The sequence below is a fragment of the Crinia signifera genome, chromosome 8, assembly GCF_055691185.1.
Source record: "Crinia signifera chromosome 8, ASM5569118v1, whole genome shotgun sequence".
Lineage (NCBI taxonomy): Eukaryota > Metazoa > Chordata > Amphibia > Anura > Myobatrachidae > Crinia > Crinia signifera.
In genome coordinates, this window is record NC_139224.1 from 765738 (window position 1) to 788688 (window position 22951).

The 22951-nt window shown below is 44.0% G+C and overlaps 1 protein-coding gene across 1 annotated transcript in view; it reads left to right on the forward strand.

Moving 5' to 3' along the window:
* The window catches only part of LOC146025605 (NUAK family SNF1-like kinase 1), a 58648-nt gene extending 49520 nt beyond the window's left edge, over positions 1–9128 (forward strand). The window contains exons 4-7 of the mRNA XM_083155531.1: positions 3715–3780; positions 6098–6217; positions 6415–6547; positions 7810–9128. Coding sequence (XP_083011657.1) covers positions 3715–3780; positions 6098–6217; positions 6415–6547; positions 7810–8720 — 1230 coding nt within the window. The 3' untranslated portion in view covers positions 8721–9128. The remainder of the gene's footprint in view (positions 1–3714; positions 3781–6097; positions 6218–6414; positions 6548–7809) is intronic.
* The last annotated feature ends 13823 nt before the right edge of the window (positions 9129–22951 follow it).

The window sequence follows — 22951 nt, forward strand, 5'->3', positions numbered from 1 at the left end:
GTAGCGGCACTACGGCTGCCTCTGAATGGGAGCACTCTACATACACTCACCAAGTGGCATAGTCTAGTGGGCAACTTGCGCCGCTCTATACACTTGAAACCCGTGTTCAATTACTGTTATTTTTTTTTTTAATTGAAACATTTATGAAAGTTATATTTAATAAAACTAGGCACACGCAAAAAAATGTTTCTTCCATAAAACCCTTATAGTGCGACTCCATGCCACAAGAACCACAGCATTTGTTACAGAGTCAGTAGCGTTGGTGTAAAAGCACACTAACATAGCATTGCTAAAGCTTAACCCTATGGACAAATTAAAATGAGCTTAAAGCTTAATTTCTCTGGTTTTGGTGGTCCAATCGGAAGAAGAGGAAACGTTTATCTACCAGAGGATATGAACCCCAAGTTTCTGAGACCCCAGAAAGGGTAACTGCAAGCGTCAGAACCCATGGTGGGTCTGAATTAACAGGTCCATTCTAGTCAATAGGTAAAAACGTGGCTATTTTGCACCCTGTTATCTCCGGTTCTATGTGTCCTAGAAACTTGTACTGGTACCATGGGGGCGATTCTCTAACACAGAAATGCGGTAAAAACCCCGTTATCGGGGTTTTTACCACATTTCTGTATGCTCTAACCCCCCTCCGCAGTGTCACCGCTACGGAGGGAATCGCCAGCAAAAGCCTATGGGCTTCTTACAAGAGCTGTCCCTTGCGTTAATAACCGCATGTGTTTGAGTATATGTGGTTATTAATAATGCGATGCCCGGCGATACAGGGCAGCGGATGTTACAACATCCTGCCCCATATGAGAGAGGAGACTCTTGGCTTTTACAGCATACGTAGTAGTTTATATGACATCAGGAAGTGGCAAGCAACCGTATGTAGGGTCCCCTCCAATTGTGCACCTAGCTCATTACTACTGAGTACCGCAAATAGGAATACTGTATAGAGAGGATAAACACAGTGTTTTTGCATCCAGGAACTTAGGGAGGAGCTTTTATCTCTCCTCATTATACTTATAAAGATATCACTTATAGCTAGGGAGGCCAATCCCAGGATTCCGGCATTGGTCTCCTGATATGCCCAATAATTAATAAATGACCTCTAAGCATAGGGGAAATGTGCGGCGGGCTGGCGGCATTTGAGGCGAGGTGACACTGTGTCTGGGCCCCTCTTTTTATGGGTACAAGAATTTTAAAAATCGGCCCTTGGGAACCGGAGATATCTGACTTCAAAGCAGTGGTCCCCATCCAAGCCTGTTAATTGCTCTTCCCAGTCAGATATTTCAGGTTCTGTCTGACTTAGAGTTTTTCTGAGGGTATATTCCAAAAACTGGGACTCTCAACCTTTGATGGACACTAGTAGCTTGTCTCTACTGTTCCCAGAACCAGAGATATCAGCCTTCCAGCAGCTGGTTACTGCTCCAGCTCCACCCACCTGGTATGTAGTTTTATATACTCGTTGGCAGATTGCTCTGCCTCCTGAACTCTGATCCCCTAGTCCCAGTACCATTTGGTAGGTGGGATTCTCTAGTTTTTAATTCCATTACAATCTAAGAAATCTATTTCTGGGAACTGGAGATATCTGCAGTCAAGCAAGCTGTCCTCCCACCAGATAATTATGAATAATAAGCCCACTCCACTATACACCCCTCCCCTGCATATTAAACATCCTCTACCACCCTGGAAGTTATGTATCAGGGCCCCTTCATGCAGCCTGATGCCCCCTACTCCCACCTCATCTCCCACCATCTGTGCCGTAAAGGGGTAATTAGTGGAAATTACTGATCCAGGCCCTACACGCTGAGTGGTTGATATAATACCCCCTACCACCCCCTACCACCCGCAGGACATCAAAGATTCCCCCACCCCTACCGCTGGAGGATCGGTAGGGGCCCCAATACATTGCTACGCCCTTGTATGTATGTATATATATATATATGTAAACAGATAGGAAGAGATACCCCTACCGCGCCAGAAAGGTTTTTAGAGCAGCAACTCTGAGGGATCCCCTGTTAGATAAGATCCGAAGGTTTTTAAAAATGGAGGAAAAGGGATTCAGAGTGCGCTAACAACGATTGCGGTAACACAATAATAGTAAAAAATAGATTTTTTAATAAAAGCATTCAATATAATGACACTTCTGCTGAAATGAAAATGGACCATCATAAAATGTCCGCCCCCGTACAGCAGACATACAGCAGACAGTTCTCTGAAACTGTCTGCTGTATGCGGTGGACATTTTGTGATGGTCCGTTTTCAAACCAGCAGAAGCCAGGAGGGGAGCCGGGACCGCAGACAAAATCTGCGGGTCCCTGGCACTGAAGCACAGTGGACTTGGAGGGCATAGCATGGGCGGCTTGGGGGTGGTTTGTTATTTCTTGGCGGGGGGGGGGCACAATTTTTATAGTTACGCCACTGTAACTTATAGCTGTAACTGTTACAGCAGAGTACAGTAAAAGCTGTTAGTGCAACTTAGTACTCAAATAGGAAAACCTCTATGGAGGTGCTAGGCACAATGTTTTTGCACCCAGAAACTTAGGGAGGAGCTTTTATGTCTCCCCATTATACTTATAGAGATATCACTTATAGCTGTAGCCGTTACAGTACAATACAATAAAAGCTGTTTGTGCTACTTAGTAATCTGCAGTCAGGGAGCCATGGCTGGAATGCGGCGAGGTGAGAAGAATTGTGCTCTCCAGTGGGACAACTCCTACTAGGTGCTCAGCTCCCTGTTTCACAGCAGGTGCGCCCAAACCTGGACAGCAGTGTGGGTAGAGGTCTGGAGCTGCTTCCACAAAGCCCTGATTCACGCTCAGAAGCCATTTTGTTAACCCACTTGAGTCTGGCGTGCCCGTACAGTATGTCATTCATACTGTAGCGTAATTCTGTGTTTAATTAGTGTAGAATAACGAGAGGCACAGACAGCAGTGTTACCTATGCCATCAATAGCTCCATAGTTGTTACTAACTTGTCCTCATAAGTAGCGTAATGAGACGCACCTCTATGCACTGAAGACTGAGCACACAGTACAATAATGTACAGTATAGTGCATTTCAATGGACACTTCAGGCACACGCAATCCGGATCCTTTTGATATAGCTTTGCATTAGACACATGTGCAGTGGTGATTTTAAAAAGCGACATCTGGTGGATGATCGCAGGTATTGCATTCATCCAGTAACACCATTGCCAATCACCAAGCTGTGATTCTTATTGCGCTGCCCTGCGACTAGGCGCGCTGTGACAGAACAATCGCCATAGGCAGGCTAGACGAGAGCGGCTCCATCTGCAGGTGTAGCTACAGCCATACTCTCACTTTCTGATCCCCATGGGTGGCGGCTTCTTTCTTAGCAGTGTGATGCTGCACTGCAGATACATCTGCTCTCCAGGGCCAGCCTGATGCTACAAGGAGGAGGAACATTCCCAGGCCTCCTCCAGCATCTGCCAGTGAGCAGAGATGGACCTGGCCGGCCGGGACAGCATATGGGCCAGCTGCAGTTCACTGCCAAGGAGAAGATGCCCACAATCATGAGTAGGTGAACATGATGGAGGGGGATGACATTTTGCTATGAGGTCCCCTAAGTCAGCTTTACTCCCATTGTGTGCCTCAATTTATGTCGCCCTTTTACTTTACAACAGGAAACTTTGTGTAATACATAAGCAATGTATTGCTGCATTATTGCTCATCTTATTTTTGTATCTTTTTATATTCAGAATGGAATTGTGCACAGAGACATAAAGTTGGAGAATATTCTCCTGGATGAAAACTTGAATGTAAAGGTGAGTACAGTGATTGGGATTATATGAAATGCTTGTTCCGACTGTCCATTGGACCCTATTATGTGTTAGGGATGACCATCGGTGCTATTGCCATTGATGGTTACCATCAATGGCAATAGTACAAACAGTCATCAATGGCAGTATTATATCGTATGGATGACCATCAATGTTTTTCACCATCAATGAGCATCTATTTTCTTTGATTGACTGGTGGCCCATGGGCCAATCAGAACCTGAAGGTGGGGCTTTACAGGTACCGGGGGTGTAGCTCTGTTCCGTGTCCCTTCACCTTCGGGAGACAAAAAAAATATTTGGTTATGCTGTGCCATCGATGGGAGAGAACCATCGGGTTCTCCTCATTGAAGGCAAAACTATTCTACATCATTCTTAAACCATTGATGATTTTGAATGATCGTTCTACAATGGCCATCTTTACGACCTAACCCTAGCATGGCTACAACCAGAATCAGGAGAGGAGAAAGCATTGCATACTGCACATGGGATCTTCCTGCTCCCTCCGTGGGCTCTGCTAGGGGAGGTAAGAGCTTGGAGCTTTATATGTGAAGCATACTGTAAGTTTGTCATTTGTTTTATCAACTATCTAAATGTATAACTTTCACTTAAAAATCGGTAGCGTTGTTGGAAAACAGGGTTAAAATGTTTTTAAAAACCTGTTTTGGTGAAAACGGGATGTACAGTAATTCTGTTCACGAGTGCTATCACCATTTGTCATGGGTGCGATTGCCAGCAAGTAATCTGGCTTCAGCTGTCAGGTCCATAGTTACCAGCATTTCACATAAAAATATGCTTTAACGTGAACGTAACCTTTTTATACCAGTGACCAATAAGGTGTTAGCAAGGAGGACCAGGCCAAAATACACGATTTATGTTGCAGAAACAAAATCTATTTCTCCTCTGAGTACCCAGAACACAATCTGCTTGTGCCAAACTGTCTCCAGACGGGACTATCACTTGCAAGAAGGAGGAATGCTAATGGCTCTGAGCTGGACACCCCACCAGCTTCTCAACGACAGAGTATGCTTTCAGCAGTGATAAACTGTGGGAATGACCCAGTGCCAAGAACCAACCTATTTTCCACATATCGCACAACTTAAATAGCTTAAATAGCTCAAAGAATCATAAGGACAGCTAAAAATAACAAGAAGTAACAATTGACTAACATCCTGCTGTTTCACTGGCCTTTTAAGGAAGGTATGACAGGTTAACATTGTGCAGAGCTATGTGGGGAATGTCTGTGTTTTAGCGTAGCACCGGAAAAAAAACCAGCACGATTTAATTGGATCCATCTTCAGTAATTCATTCTTTTCCTGACAAAGAGCATTCCTGGAATTTCTTCTTCTAGGAAATAATCTTAATCCTTTGTTTGCGCCTTCTCTGTCTGCCTTCAGTCTTCATGTTGTTGTCACGTGGAGAGCGTGACGAGAAATTATAGCCACCTAGGCTGAACAAATCTAGAATTAATAGTCTTTTGTCTCAGGATAAAATTCAGGCTCCTGGTTTGTTTTATTTTCCTCCAGTTTTAATTCAAACCTGATGAAAAGCTTATGAAGACTCCAACGGCTTCTCTACTGCAGCCCTGGGCTTACTGTACTGTACTTATTCAAAGTGGGTTGTAGTTTTGCTAATCCCTGCAAAACTAAGTCTAAAACCCATAGTGGGGGCCGCCCAGCACAGGGCAAGGCCGCCCCACACGCCAGGTTCTGTCCCGCGATGTGCCTGCAAAATTTTGAGGGCACATTACTATAGTACGAGCACTTGCACATCACCTGCAGCCCCCATGATGCTCTGCCAAGCAGCGAAGCCAAGTGCAGACGGCCATGTGTCATGGCACTGCTTAAACTGCACTCGCTGCAAAATCGAAGAGTAGTGATTTTTGGAGACCTGCCATGGGGTCTGATTCAGGGCCGTATCATCGCTATTGCCTACTGCATTTTGCATGCTGTTTTTGCATCTCGCATTCTAGTCGACAAGTAGTAATGAGGAGTCTTTTTTTTATATAGCGCCTTTCTCAAAAATTGGACTGAAAGCGCTTTTCATTGTTGTAGAGGGTGAAGAAAATGTTTTGATGCACTCAGCGCCCCTGAGAGATCGGATGGGCCCAGTTACACTTCCCTGATAAGTGTTGGCCCCCAGATTTTATACCATCCAGCATGATGATCAGAATGGCCAAAAGCCATTACAGTGCATTTGTGGTCAAGCATTTTACTAGGCTAAAAAATAAGAACAACTGTGTAACAAATGTAAATGTAAAACTTCCTTGTTGCTCAATCTGTTGATATACCCTGTCATTTTAAAGCTTGCAGATTTTGGCCTTTCCAACCTCTATCAAAAGAACCAAGTCTTGGAAACATACTGCGGGAGCCCGCTGTATGCATCACCAGAGATTGTCAAGGGACTTCCGTACAACGGACCGGAGGTGAGAAACTACATTCGTATGCGTCGTACGCATATAAAAATGAATAGAACCCCCAAGAATTAGACTGCGTTCTCTCCACTGTGGTAATAGCTGATCACGCATAACAGTATACCAACTCTATGTCGTGTGTAATAATTAGGCTGTTGGCGTCTGGTATTTTCACTTTCCATATATAACGGTTTTGGTTTGTATTGCAGGTTGATTGCTGGGCACTGGGTGTACTTCTATATGCACTAATCCATGGAAGCATGCCGTTTGACAACAGCAATTATAAAACACTGGCAGAGCAGATTGGGAGTGGCCGGTACAGAGAGCCTCCTCATCTCTCCGGTCAGTGCAAGACTCCACTGTTTCCTAAAATACTCTGATTTGATTCATTGGGTCTGCATTTGTTTTTAACAGCTGAAAACACACATGTTCCCTCAGTTTAAATCTCCCACAAACTGTGACTTACCTACCACCGTTCCCCCAGCTAGCCAGAAACATCGTGTGCAGTGGAAAATGAACATCGGATGCACAGCTCGCCAGTGAACCGCTACAATTTACCGAGTCTGGCAGCGCTGGTTCCCTGGTGCTGCAGCGGCACAGTCAGTGGCAGGTGAAAGCAGGTACCCACCACGGGATACAGTCACTAGGTCGACAAGAATAAGGTCTACATGACTGAATGTCGACATGCAGGAAGGTCAGCATAGGTTAGGTTGACAGGGTCATTAGGTCAACACAAGCATGGGGTTTTTCACTGTTTTTTGAGCCGACATGTGATGACAGGCAGTATTTCATGCCCTACCATCCACTAGGGCGTGGTGGGAGAATAAAATAGTGTGCCGAGCGTAGAGAGCCATGCGAGGGGACACGGTGCTATGTTTCAGTGTCCATGTCGACTTTGGCATTCGGGTCAAAAAACTGTAAAAAAAAAAATGTCGACCCAATACCTGTGTCGACCAAATGACCTTGTCGACCAACCCATGTCGACTTTCAGTCATGTCGACCTAATACTTGTCAACCTACTTGCTGTATATCTAATGATCCATAGACCCCCCCCACAGTTTAGTCCACCTCAATGCCCAATGGTTTTCGTTCGTTTGCCTCACTTTGATCCGTCGCACTAGATGTCTAGATGCATCCAGTGTTTACCAGCCCCGTGCCTGGGATCCCATGCAGTGGGCCGTGACCTGCCTTATCAGAAGTAGCAAAGCCCAAACCGCCTTCCTTTAGTCCCCTTGCCTCTGCTTTGGGTATTGATAAATCATAATAGTGCAAATAACATCCACACCCTCTGTCCGAGAATAGCAACAGAAGGGAAGATTTGTCTTTTGGCAAAACCTCTTCTGCAAAGCAAATTGGTTAGAACAGCAGATTGATTTTTGTACTAGATATTTAGGTTTAAAGCATTGCGACACCTCTAACAATCATTCAGTATGAAAGCTCCATTTAAAAAAAAAAACTGATTTTGACAATGTTACGGTTTCTAAAAAGAGTGATCTTTTGAGCATGCGGATAGTTAAAAGATAAATGCTTAATTAGCTGTAAAGATATGTTGGCATTTTATATTATTTTCTGTGGTAATAATAGTATTCGTTCTTTGGAAACAGGAGCTTGTGGGCTAATCGACTGGATGCTGACCGTCAACCCAGCAAGGAGAGCAAGCATTGAAGATATCGCCAATCACTGGTGGGTTAACTGGGGGTACGACACCTTGGTTTGTGACTGTGATATGGTACCCGAGTGCCAGTCTCCGCTGCTAGCTCGCTACATTGAGTGTCAGAACACTCCTGGATTCAAAGGCTCAAAGAAAGATCAATGCAAAGTCCAACTGGGGGAAGAAGAGTTCGAAGCTTGCTTGAGAAAGTCCAAAAAGGAGAATGACATTAATCAGTCTCAAGAACCCGAACTGAATGTTCCTAGACTAAAACCTAAAGGGATCCTGAAAAAGAGGAGTAGTTTTGACAGCACTTTCTTCAACTCAACTTTCTCTGAGAACCTGTCTCAGAATCGCTTGGAGCTCAGCAGAGAAGCACAAACGTCATCCGCCTACGACTCACACAAGTCAGTTCATATCGAATGCTCTTTTAACATGCCAAAAAAAGGAATTTTGAAAAAGACAAGTGAGAGAGAATCGGGTTATTCATCTTCCCCAGAGAGGACCATGTCATCGGAAAGCCAGAAGACTTACCTCAAAGTGCCGGAGCAGAAAACCACGCCTGAGAAACACGCAAAGAGGAAAAAAGGCATTCTGAAAAAGAACGGACGGTTTTCCACCAGCTTGGATCTGCCAGGCAACTGTCCAACCCTCAGGCTCTCCGACTCCATGGACGACTTGACCTTTCCTGACCTTGATAGTCCACAGAGTCCAAGTCGTCCGTCGAGTGTCATCAGCGATGACAGTTTCCTGTCGAGCGACTCCTTTGACCTGATTGACATGTCTTCTGAAACAAAATCTCAGCTCTTCTCCTATAGTGCACAGAGCAATTTCTACAGTTCCGAAGATGAGAAGCAAACCTAAGGGGATATTTTCCAATCAAGAACCTAAACGATAATGACCAACTTTGTTTTTAGACATAGGTCAGATTATAGCAATAACTATACAGAACTAAACAGACGAATAAAAAGTCAAAATTTAAGTTTGCACATCTTCGGTGCGGAAGCTGCACTGGGACTTGGAGAACAAATTCCATGTTAATAGCTGTGAACTGTTTTTGTAAGCTATAATGTGACAGGAGATAAAGTATCTTGCCTTGGGCTGGGTTTCCACTCCACAATAAATTTGGTGCCAACGCTGAGTGTCCTGTAAGGCTCACATTGCAGTGTCATTTAAGCAACATGTGGGTTTCTTTATGGCAGGACGTGCTGAGACTTGTAGTTCCACAACAGCTGGAGTGACATAACCTGAATAAAATTGTGCCCTAGTTTACACTCATAATTTATTCTGTAATGGATTTAAACTACTTACACATTATAATAACAGGAATTGTGGATAATCAGTTGGTGTAGCCCCAACCAAGTGTTTTCTGAACTCAAAGCATGACGGACAAACTCCAAACATGATTGTTGGTCAGTAGTATTTTTCAGTATGGACCTGATTTATGATTGAATGTAATTCCAATGGTTTAAGGACAAATACTATGTTTGGGAGTTTGTGCAAGCAGAATGAGGGGAGGGGGGCTACCGTTCTTCTGCGACAAGTCCACAGTCTGCGTTGTCGGACACAGACTACCTGGTCCCCGGATCATACGCTCAGCCTGCTGCAGGTGATCCAAGGCTGCGTCCTCATATGCAGCACTTGGATCTTTGCTAATGCGAACAGGAGGCATCTTTCTCCTACAGGCACCTCCTGCTGCATTCGAATTATACGGAATCGCACACAGCTGCTTCCTTGCGGCTGTGCAGTTCCATACAAGCAGGAATCGGGCCTACAGTATATTTGGCCATCCCTATGAAATACACTTGGAGAAAGTTGGATTTATATTATGATATAGAAATGCTCTCAGTCCTCCAGCCACACACATGTAGCGAAAGAATGTTTGCAGATAAGATGTTGTATTTCTTCTCAAGCCAAAGGAAATTGTTTAACAAAATATGGAAATGCCAGAGCATTACACTGAAGAAGGGTCCATAAATAATGGCATTAAGAGGTACTTTGTTCTGCCTTCCAGACGAAAGAATAAAACAATGGCTCGTTTTAAGGAAGTGAAAAGAAAACAATTCACTTTAGCTGCCTTACTGGCACATACCAGCACATACCAGCACATAGCAGCACATACCAGCACACACCAGCACACGCCAGCACATGCCACATACCAGCACATGCCAGCACATACCAGCACATAGCAGCACATGCCAGCACATGCCACATACCAGCACATAGCAGCACATGCCAGCACATGCCACATACCAGCACATAGCAGCACATAGCAGCACATACCAGCACACAGCAGCACACGCCAGCACATGCCACATACCAGCACATAGCAGCACATGCCAGCACATAGCAGCACACACCAGCACACGCCAGCACATGCCACATACCAGCACATAGCAGCACATACCAGCACATAGCAGCACATACCAGCACACGCCAGCACATGCCACATACCAGCACATAGCAGCACACGCCAGCACATGCCACATACCAGCACATAGCAGCACATAGCAGCACATACCAGCACATAGCAGCACATACCAGCACACAGCAGCACACACCAGCACACGCCAGCACATGCCACATACCAGCACATAGCAGCACATGCCAGCACATAGCAGCACACACCAGCACACGCCAGCACATGCCACATACCAGCACATAGCAGCACATACCAGCACATAGCAGCACATACCAGCACACGCCAGCACATGCCACATACCAGCACATAGCAGCACATAGCAGCACATGCCAGCACATAGCAGCACATACCAGCACATATGATCGTGACTATCCAGACTTCGTGCCCTCAGTGTGAGGCTTACTGTAAGGGACAGAACACACCAATTACTTACACATAATGGTCATTTATGAAGCCCATCAGATAGGTATGGGTCATTGGGTTGATCAGATTAAGGTCGACAGGGCTTAGATCGGCACATAAAAAGGTTGAGAGGGTCAAAATGTCGACACAGACATTTGGTTGACAATGGGAAGGTCGACAGTCAAATGATCCACATGAGTTTTTCACTTTTGTCCCGAATGTCGACACAGTAGACAAAGTGCTCCACGGCCCCTTGCATGGTGATCTGTGATCGCATGGTTATATTCTCCCTCCATGTCCTGGTGGATGGTAGGGCATGAAATACCACCTGTCGGCACATGTCAGCTCAAAGAAAAAAAAAAGGGGAAAACTCCTGTCGACCTTTTGACTGTCCACCTTCCCATTGTTGACATAATGCTTGTGACGACCTTTTGACCCTGTTGACCTTTGCGCCACGTCAACCTTCATGTGTTGATCTATAGTGGTCGACCCACGGCATGTCGACCTAACGACCGTCTACCCACCAGATGCGCACTGCAAGAGACCTTCGTTTCACACCAGTGTGCCTGTCAACCAGTCCACGAAGTAGCTACTGCTAATAGGTAACGGGAACTGAGCAACACAGCGGCTGTTACACAGATACCATTGGCTACGTTTCCAGGGACACCTCCCAGTCACTGGTGAAATGATTACACAGATACCATTGGCTACGTTTCCAGGGACACCTCCCAGTCACTGGTGAAATGATTACACAGATACCATTGGCTACGTTTCCAGGGACACCTCCCAGTCACTGGTGAAATGATTACACAGATACCATTGGCTACGTTTCCAGGGACACCTCCCAGTCACTGGTGAAATGATTACACAGATACCATTGGCTACGTTTCCAGGGACACCTCCCAGTCACTGGTGAAATGATTACACAGATACCATTGGCTACGTTTCCAGGGACACCTCCCAGTCACTGGTGAAATGATTACACAGATACCATTGGCTACGTTTCCAGGGACACCTCCCAGTCACTGGTGAAATGATTACACAGATACCATTGGCTACGTTTCCAGGGACACCTCCCAGTCACTGGTGAAATGATTACACAGATACCATTGGCTACGTTTCCAGGGACACCTCCCAGTCACTGGTGAAATGATTACACAGATACCATTGGCTACGTTTCCAGGGACACCTCCCAGTCACTGGTGAAATGATTACACAGATACCATTGGCTACGTTTCCAGGGACACCTCCCAGTCACTGGTGAAATGATTACACAGATACCATTGGCTACGTTTCCAGGGACACCTCCCAGTCACTGGTGAAATGATTACACAGATACCATTGGCTAAGTTTCCAGGGACACCTCCCAGTCACTGGTGAAATGATTACACAGATACCATTGGCTACGTTTCCAGGGACACCTCCCAGTCACTGGTGAAATGATTACACAGAACGGATCTCTGAGACAAGTTCAATAATAACCCTGACCTAGTATTCTACGTAGTCTGCTGTGAAACGATTTCATTCCTTAATAGAAAAAGAAACACTGCAAAAAAAATGACACATAAGGAGATGGCGGGCTAGCTGGGGACCAATACAGACGTTATCATTAGAACAAGTGGCTATATATATATGTAGCTATGCTGTCACATGACTTCTAGGGATACACTGACAATAATGGGAAAGCAGAACGTGACTTGTCAGTCAGGGCATAGCTGACGTTCAAGAATTGCAGCTTGGCTTTTAATATACCATGTACACTGCAGGTGGGGCAGATGTAACTTGTGCAGAGGAATTAGATTTGGGTGGGATCTACAGTATATTGCAGTGTAAAAAAAAAAGCAGCGAGTATATCTCTGCACAGAAACAAATGAACCCACCCAAATCTAACTCTCTCTGCACATGTTACATCTGCCCCACCTGCAGTGCACATGGTTTTGTCCATTTGAGAAGGAATTTGCCTTTGCGAGTAAACCAGAATAAGGGCCTAAATCCAGGAGGAGATGTATCAAGACTTTTAAAGAATGTGTCATACAAACAGCGGGGAAAACATTTCCTATAGATTGTACATAAGATAAGCTGTATTCAGTTACATTAGCCCCCTGCTATGTGCTAAATCTGGAGAAATATAATTTATTTTATTGTATAGATGACAAATACAGCAATAGCATAAAGCTTGTATTTATTTTGGGGCGTTCAGAGTAATAAAACAGGCATGAGAATGATGCTTCTGTTGGCGATCACAGTAAGGCCACAGTGTTACGTTCGCAGAATGATAACTTTTGTTTTTCCCAGTTTTGTTGACATATGATAATGTGATTACTGTTAGGGAAGAGTTTACAACCACTGCTGTACTGTATGTATATTTCTAGTTTTATCCTCAACAAACATCATGTAAGACATCTGACTCTTCTTCCTGAAAGGCTCTAATGCAGTAATGCCATTTCTTGTCTCATATTACCTCAATGGCCGCACAAATGATAATACAGGTTGATCGCCGATTAGCCGGCACCTCCTTAAGGCCCACATTCTGGCTGGCACGCAAAGCCGCAGTTCACTGCTCTGCAAGCCTTGTAGCGCCGCCCATCTCCCGCTATTAACCGATTTTCCCCACAACACTGCAAATGGATGATTGCATACAATATATGTCTATTTGCATCCTTGCATGGGTTGGTGAAATAATTTGATTGTCGCCAACCATCCAATGATTTCTGAAGCGCTCGCTAATCTAAGTCACTCCCTGATGACAGATTAGCGGCGCCCTGCTATGTGAACATCGGACGCCAAGCATTTTTCTGGGCACAATCAGCGTTTTAGTGGGTGTTCCCCTCTCTGCTTCCTGCACAAACCCTCCCACCCCCACCCTGCTGCAAGCGCTACAGAGACTATGCAAGACTGCACATGCGTAGGCAGAAAACATCGGTCGCCGTTGCAAATTCACAACGTAGCGGCAAGACCAGAATCGCCCCCTTAATCTGGACACATCAAGTGCTGGGGGGAAGTGAGGATTGTTAGGATGTTAGATGTAGAAGGGACTGTGGACTTAGAAGCACTTACGAGGGGATGCCGGACGGGGTCCCGACAGTCATTTACCCGACGTCGGGACTGTTAAAACACAGACAGACGAATTCTCGACGGCCACCGGCTATTCTCCCTCGTGGGGGTCCACGACCCCCATAGAGGGAGAATAGAATAGGTGGCAAGCACAGCGAGCCCAAGAGGGGCTTTGTTGCGCTCGCCATGCTGTCTGAGTCCGACCAGTCGGGATCCCGACATCGGGCTAATGACTGTTGGAACCCTATACCACACCCCTTACGAGGGCAGTGGGAGGGTTTAGAGAGGCAGTGGGAGGCTCGAGATGCAGGTGTTGCGGGGGGCAATTGGTACTGCGGAGGTCACACTGTGGGGGCTTCCTGCTTACAGATGGTACCACCGATAAGCCAATGAAATCGGTAATCCAGCTCAGTGCTGGAACCAACGATGCCGGATAATCGGTGTTCAACCTGTACATAAATCTCATGGACAAGTTACATCCTTTATCACTTAGGGGGTTATTCAGACCTGTTCGCTTCTCTGCTTATTTGTAGAACCATTCGATCTGATAGCTGCCACCCACCAGAGTGAAATCCCACCCAATGGAAGCCTACGGTTGGCTTTCGAGTATATTGCAGGCCTGTGATCAGTTGCAAATCCATTCACAACTCACCATCAAATAATGTAACCAGTGTGTGCAGCCTGTACGTAACCCAGGACCTATTCTGCCGGTGTGATAGAAACCAGTTGATCAAGGCCGGAGCTGGAGTCACATACCCTCCATGAAAACACCTGGGCACTCCCAGAAGCAGGCCAAGTGGCACGCACAAACACAGGCTTTCTATCAATCCACTTGCATACAGCTTGCGATTGAAAAAGAGACTGGATTTTAATGCTGGATAGCCTTGCGCATGCACGTTACGATTCGTATGCATGTGCAGTCGTTCGATAATCGCTCGGCCTCCGAAATCACAGCCCAGTGATCAGGTCTGAATGACCCCCTTACTAATGATGGCTGGTAGGACAGTTTATCATGACAGTACTGTGACATGGCTCCTATGCTTAGACAAAGCGGTAATGTGGCTTATTAAACTGTATTTCAAATAAAGGTAAAACATCGAAAATAAAAATATATATTTAATGCAAACTAAATTTAAAATTCTTAACAGGGAAAGACAACCCAGACAAAATGGGTGTGAATATACATCCCCATTTAGTCACATGACTAAATGCAAACCAATCAAATATGATGTGATGGGCTCTTTAGCAATGGATGCCCTGCTACTTTCAAACTTCCCAGGGGATCTAAAAAGGAAGAAAGGTGGTCGACTGCGCTAGGTGGATGTAAATGGTTAACTATACACAATGAATGGAAAAAGGTCAGGTGTATGATGAAAAAAGTTATACAATTTATTAAAATAAATCACATATAATAAGACAATAAAATAAGATAAAAAGTGACACTGATATTTATATTCACCCTTCGGTCGGTCATAAGAGTCCAATCCAGTTGGTAGATTTTATGATTTGTAATCCGTTTGGAAAAATTGGATGGGTGGATCCACACCATTTACATCCACCTAGCGCAGTCGACCACCTTTCTTCCTTTTTACCATTGTATTGGGGCTGACTCCCCCTCTTTTTAGACTGCTGCTTCATTAGCCAAGCAGTCTCATACACCAGCGCCTTTTTTGGATATTTTATATCCTTTTTTCTTGTTTCCCAGGGGATCTAGATTGATGGATAATGAGATGCAAGCATTTTCCTGAAAACAAAGAGCCTGGTTCATAGGCTTATATCCAACAATATATATATAAGAAACTGTAACTAAAGAAAGAAATATGCTCAAGAGCATGGTGTGCAAACCGAAAATGTATAACACACACTAACTGGGGATAGAAACAATGACTGCATATGCACCCCCTGTAGGATACTCATGGCTATGACACGTTGCAATGAAATAATGCTCAGTGACATACAGTATACAGCTCATAGTTGCTCAATGTCCAGTAGATACCCAAATTTGGATGAATCTTCCTAGAATCCTGAGAAAACAGGTAATTATCCTGTAAGGAACTATTCAATTATTCGATAGTAATGCTGGTTAATGAGAAGCTATAGAGGGAGAGTGTCAGCCTCTAACACTTGCGAGATTTTGTCAGATTTGACCCAATTCAGGTGAATTGGGTACATTTATCTGACAAAATCTTATGGCCTGATGTGTAGGAACCAATGCACAATGCCGTGCCATTGGGTATAACCAAGAGATTGCAAGAGATTGATCCTCCTGCACATAGGATAAATCTCAAGTCAATCAGGTCCAACTTGTTGGACAATAAGTTGGACAAGTGTAAGGGGGCCTTAAGGGGCCCTTAATTTTAACCCCCCCATTCAATTATACTCCTTTCACATTGCAGCTGTAACACGGTATATTGCCATTTTTTTAGTGCTTTAAAACGGTTCCAGCTGCAATGTGAAAGCTACATTGTCAATTTACCAGTTACAGAAAACCGGTATTTTGACACGTGTTAAAAGCAGGATCCTACACGTTTCTGAGCCGTTTTCCCTGCAGTCTGAACAGCTCAGAAACGGTATTTGCTACAAATGATAACCACATATGATCTCCGCCCACAAGCAGGAAAAAAACATTTAAAATGACATTGTATGGCTTTCTATGGGTGAAACGGGTTGAATCTGAAAGGTACAAAACGGTATTTAAACTGCAATATACCTTTACATCATGCAATATGAAAGGGGTTTAACTGGCTTTTGACCAGTTTTAAGACACGTTTAGAAAATTGGGTTGAAAGCAGGTTTTTCCAATGTGAAAGGGGTATTAGATAGCTATTGCCAGCTTAAATCCCTGCAGCGCGACAAAACCCTACTCAGTTAAATACCTCACGCCTAAAACTGTGATGTAAAACCCTCAAATATTTACATGTACTCCATGAGCTACGAGATTTGGTACATCGGGCATGCATGCGCGGGGTAATCCCTGCTACTTGGAATGCTCTGGTGTAGCAATTAATTAAAAACCCACTTATGCATGTAAGAAATATAAAAAAAACCCCAAAGAAACAGAAAAAAGACAAAAGTATTTGCCCATACCTGTTAATTATTGAACTTAGGTGTTTCAATCAGACCCTTTGCCACACGTGTATACAAAAAAAGGACTTACTGTAGCCATGCTGTCTCCATTTCCAAAAAATGTTATGATACAAAATAGGTGGGTCTGAACAGCTCATTGTAAGCAGGATACTGTGATAGAATGCCAGCTTTCCATGATATGGAAATAAAAGAATATTGGAGATATTCCGGAGATCCTTCATCTGATCTGACTCCCTTCTGTGCTCCACGGGTAATTTGGATTCATACTCCTAACATACCTGCATAGACACGTTTTTTCTGCTGTAACAAACCCTACTGGTAATTTGGATTCATACTCCTAACATCCCTGCATAGTGAATGACTTATATTTGTTATTGTTTAGTCTGTATTTGGGCAGGAAAGGATATTGTATTAGTGGGGGGTGTATTTAACTTTCCCTATTCACACTTCGCAGTAAACCTTTTGCTGTGGGTGGGGCTATCAATTAAGGCCCAGACACAGGTCTCAGACATTTCTACTTAGTCTGAATCTGAAAGGCTGATTGCCGTGTGCGACTGTGAAGTGTGTAATGTAAAGTGTGAGGAAATATAAGAATATTGGAGACATTCCAGAGACAAACAGGAGAGGACACCCATCTACCTTCTAATACAGTGGTGCGAACCTCCGGCCCGCAGGCCGTATACGGCCCCCGGAGTCGGTCTTTGTAGGTCCGCCCACCCGCCCGATGGCTGTACAGCGAGTCAAGTACAGGGAAAATCTCATGAGAGCTACCGACCTCTCGCAAGATTTCCCCTGTATGAGACTCCCTGCACAGCCGCCAAACCACACAGACCAGCGACTCGAAAACAGAGCGTGGGACGGCTGCCGCAGGTTGATTTGTAAGTTTTTTTTTTTAAATGGCCCCCGAGGCATTATGCCTCAATGCAAACGGCCCTTGGACCCCAAAAGGTTCCCCACCCCTGTTCTAATATCACCCAAACAGACTGCTATCAACATACAACAGTGAGTTAAGGACTTCTCCACCTTCAACACATACCGAATGCACAGCCTGGACGTCCTCCCTGCCTGCAGATCTCCAAGACCTAGGGTCATAGCCAGTACTTTCTGTTCAACCTATAATATCACTAGTCGTATTTTCTCTGTAACCATTTCAGTGTGCCAGATTCTACATCAATTCTCTCTGCACTGTATGTGTCCCTCTACACCTGCTTCTCTGCACTGTGTGTGTCCCTCTACACCTGCTTCTCTGCACTGTGTGTGTCCCTCTACACCTGCTTCTCTGCACTGTGTGTGTCCCTCTACACCTGCTTCTCTGCACTGTGTGTGTCCCTCTACACCTGCTTCTCTGCACTGTGTGTGTCCCTCTACACCTGCTTCTCTGCACTGTGTGTGTCCCTCTACACCTGCTTCTCTGCACTGTGTGTGTCCCTCTACACCTGCTTCTCTGCACTGTGTGTGTCCCTCTACACCTGCTTCTCTGCACTGTGTGTGTCCCTCTACACCTGCTTCTCTGCACTGTGTGTGTCCCTCTACACCTGCTTCTCTGCACTGTGTGTGTCCCTCTACACCTGCTTCTCTGCACTGTGTGTGTCCCTCTACACCTGCTTCTCTGCACTGTGTGTGTCCCTCTACACCTGCTTCTCACACTACTTACCCTAATTGTATTTATTTTTCTTTTCTCTATTTTGACGTTATCTTTATAAACTACACTATTGTACCAGAGCCATGGTTCCTCAATCCTGTGCAATACCTTTTCACTCTGCATGCTTTCTGTGTTGTGGCATGGGCCACAGTGCAGGGCTGTAGGGAGTCAAGGGTGCAGTTGGGGGGGGGGGGGGTTAGGAGGAGGGAGAGGACTACTTTCTCTCTACCTGCTGCCTCATGTCCTGACCATCCCTGCCATGCTCACTTCTTGCCTCAGGTCTCCTTACCTGCACCTCATGTCACCTGTCTGTATCCCCCTCCCTCCTTAGAGCAGGGCCCTCCTCCCTCCTGTTCTCACAGCACTCTTCTTGCATTTCAGTTACAGTTCTCTATTCTCATTCACTTCCTTATATCTCAGCTGTATTGTGTACCAGAAGGTGTGCTGTTCATTTTGCTCTGTTTTTGTTCTTCTGTCGCTGTTAGGTCTAGTTCTGTGTACCTTGTACTGTTCTAATGTGTTCTATATGTATGGTGCTGCGTGCCACTTGTGGCGCCTTATAAATAATAATACTGTGAAATGACATCCTTGCTGGATATTCAGCTGTCAACTCTCAAGACCCCCATACATTAGGCCGATTTGTCCTGAGAACAAGTCAGACCTAATTTCCTTTGAGCTCCCTCGCAACTCCCGGGGGCCTGGAGAATTGGAAAAAGAAAACCTGTCAAAAGACTGGCCGGTCGCTGATTGGTTGAGAGAGTTCAGTCAGTCAATCAGCGGACGGCCCCTTCGCACACTGGCTGCTGCTCGGACCCACTGGCGCCACGATGTGCAGCTGATGGGTCCGATATGATAGATGTCCAGGAGGTTCATTCTCTAGGGTCCGACCCGATGCGCATGGGACCACGCATCGTGTTGCATAGAGTGTTCAACACATGCAATTTGGTCCAATTTATCATCCCGATCCGTCAGAATCGGGTCAAATCGGACCAAATCGCAGTAGTGCATGGGAGCCTTAAGTGATATTATAAGAAAGTGAAAGCATTTAGGAACAATAGCAACTCAGCCCAGAAGCAGAAGACCACGTAAAATAACAAAGCGAGTTGAACGAGTGCTAAGGCGCAGGGTGTGTAAAAGTCGCCTACGCTCTGCTGATTCCATAGCTGAAGACTTCCAAAATGGCACTGGAATTACTGTAAGCACATAAACTGTGGGACTGGAGCTTAATGGAATGGATTTTCATGACCGAGCAGCTGCATGCAAACCTCACATCAGCAAGTCCAATGCCAAGTGTTGGATGGAGTGGTGGAAAGCACACTGACACTGGACTTGACTAGGGCCTCATGAGGTCTAAATCCGGCTCTGCTTTGGTGATCTATTGTGTCAGGACTATTCAAAGAGCTAGGACATTTCCCACACACACTCGCATGGGGACCCCACCCCGCATCCCCACTCATACTTTGTACCAGGATTTTCTAAAAACTCCATAAACCTTTTGTCTCTTTGCTTCTGAGTGGCCTGCTAATAGCTAGCACTGATAATGTTATCACAGTCCTTTCTATTTGGAATTATAAAGTGGGCCAGATATGTAATAAGTGCAATTTAATGTACTTTTCATCTGACAGTACTGGGCAGTGAGGGTGACTTTATATAGGGGGAACTCTGTAGAAGATATATAAAATACACGAGTAGCTGTGAAACGCGTTGACCCTGATTAACTATACCAAGGAACAAAAGCTCTGAGTGCTCTCTGCAGCGGGATCTTTGCATAAACTAGAACATTGCTGAATTGTACTTCTATATATTTATAGTACATTATGCAGGTCCTGGATAACGAACAATAACATATTGTCTGAGCTATGGAATTTAGTGCTGATATAAATGTGGTCCAAAAACCATTTCTAAATACAGAACATATCATAAACATGAGCTATAGATATCTCCGATTCCTAAATAGCTACATGGCACATTCTTGTGGCCTATTAAAATCTACAAAAATAGATCTTTGTCTTACTTGCCGTTTATTTTTTCCTATTAAAGTTCTCGGCAGTTAAGGTGAAACATGATATATTTCCTAATGCTTACATTTACCGTTAACCAGGAATTTGACAACCACTGTCTGTGTTAACCATACATACAAGAACTGGAAAAATCATAATATATTCAGGATGACCTAAATGTCATTGCATATTGTTTAGAAAATGATTCAGCCATATAAGACTATGCTACATTAGCCTGTTGCTGTGGGTGTTCAAGAGAGAATATCAGGGGTAACCAAAGAAAGTTAAACAGAGGTGGCATGTCCTTCAGTGACCAAGGCAATGTATCTGGATTACAGATAACATTTACATAATATGCAGGTTCCAATATAAACGTACAGTAATTAATATCAAAGCTATCTGCTGGAGACACATTACACAGAGGCATCAGCTTTTATGCAATGCTGGCCATAAATCTATATCCCTGTTCTGCCAATTCAATCCACCAATCGATGCTTGGCTGGTCTTCAAACATTGATGCCTGCACCAGCCAAATGCTACTTGCAAGAGATCCAGCTCAGATATCCCATCTCCATCCATTTGGTGATGATTTCTGTCAAGGTCTGATCAATTCGTGCACAACAGCAGTGTCCATCCGTGTGCAGGTTCCTGATCCATACCATCTTTGGTGCAGATGCAAAAGATTCACACATTGCAATAAGCTAAACCGAGGTCTGTGTCTTGCAGACCTTTATAACTCATTTTGGATTAACATGGAGCTGTTCATTGAATGCATTCCTATCAGCTTAGATGTTATATAAAATGTGATTTCTAAACTTGCATTAAGTTTAGGTTAAATGTCCCACCCCCCTTGCGTTACTTTTTCCATTTAAGTTGCAAAACTTAAAAAGATTTTAGAGCACAGGTTTTCAAACTGTCCCCTTAGGACCCCATACAGGTCATGTTTTCCAGGTCACCTGTAGATTTTTTAAATATGACAGTTGGTGATGATCAGTGCACCTGCCAGGTGACCTGGAAAACATGACCTGGGACCGAGATTGAGAAACACTGGTTTAGAATGACGTTGTTTTATCTGTTGTTTAATTTCTAGCTCTTTTGTGGCAGGAAAATGATTTCCTACAGGCTAGAGAATATAGAGGAGGAGATGTTTCAGACTTTGGGGAATATCCAATTAGCAGCAGTGCTTCATCAATGCTAATAAGTCCATTGGGGGCTATCCTATTAGCATTGATACCCACTGTTATCAAGTTTTATTCAGGCATGCAAAGCAATCCCCCATAAGCAGCTGCTGTGACCCATGCTAACACACGGGATCAACAACTTATCCCCGATCCCATGTGTTTTTGCCTAATAAAAACAGCTGCTAAATGGATACCATGATAATGACTATTGTTCAATAATCACAAAATATGATCATTTATATCAACTGAAACTGTACTGCTGCTAATACAATAGTGCCCTTTGTGTAGAAATCTGTAAGATGCCCAAACTCCTGATTGGGCATCTTTACTTTAGCACAAGATTCTTCCTTCCAATGGAATTAAAAAAAAAATATTTAAAGTATAAAAATCCATGTTTTACCATAATCTAATCTGCTGTTTTTTAACATTTGTATCCTTTTGATGTTACTATCCAATTTAGATTCCAAATATAATTCCCACCAGAATCAGATGCTGGCACCGTATCTGAGAACAACTGTTACAAGTATACGTTTGTTCTTAAACCAAGATTTGGAAGTTAGCATGTATCCCCAGTGATTTTGTCTTTTTACTATTTCATTTCCTTTGACATACATACTTTTTTTTTCTTAATTTGTGTTACATTACTCAAACAGTAGGTGTTACATGATACTATATTCTAGTTGTGGAATATTCTGGGCATTAAAATTAGAGATGTGCAGTTTCGGATTTACTCGGATCTCAAAACGGGATCTTATTGGCTATCCGGCTGTCACATGAGTCAAAACATGTGACAGCCGATAGCCAATAAGATCCCGTTTTGAGATCTGGGTAAATATAGGTAATTCCAAACCTGCACATTTCTTAGCTATAGTACTATATATACACAACTTATCTAGTTATCTATCACTCTTATCTAGAGTGTTTATTATTTTAACTGTGATCGGTTTCATTTTACCATAACATCCTGTGATTTGAAGGCAATTAAAAAAAAAAAAACAAGAAAAAAAAATCCAGCATAAATTATAATATAAATGTCACATAGCCAATATTTCTGGTACAAAAACAACACATGCTTTTGTATAATATACAAACCTCGATATCTGTTATGTTAACAGTAGCTTCACAAAATAAGTCATATAAAAACATAGTAAATATTGGCAACCAAAAATTCATGTTTACCTAGGTGACATTGTACAAACGGCACAACTAGAGATAAATAGGTTCTCCAGATAAATTAGAACCTTTCCCTTTATTTCTCTAATTACTTCATAGAAAGGGAAGTGGACAAGTGGAATAGACTCAAATCA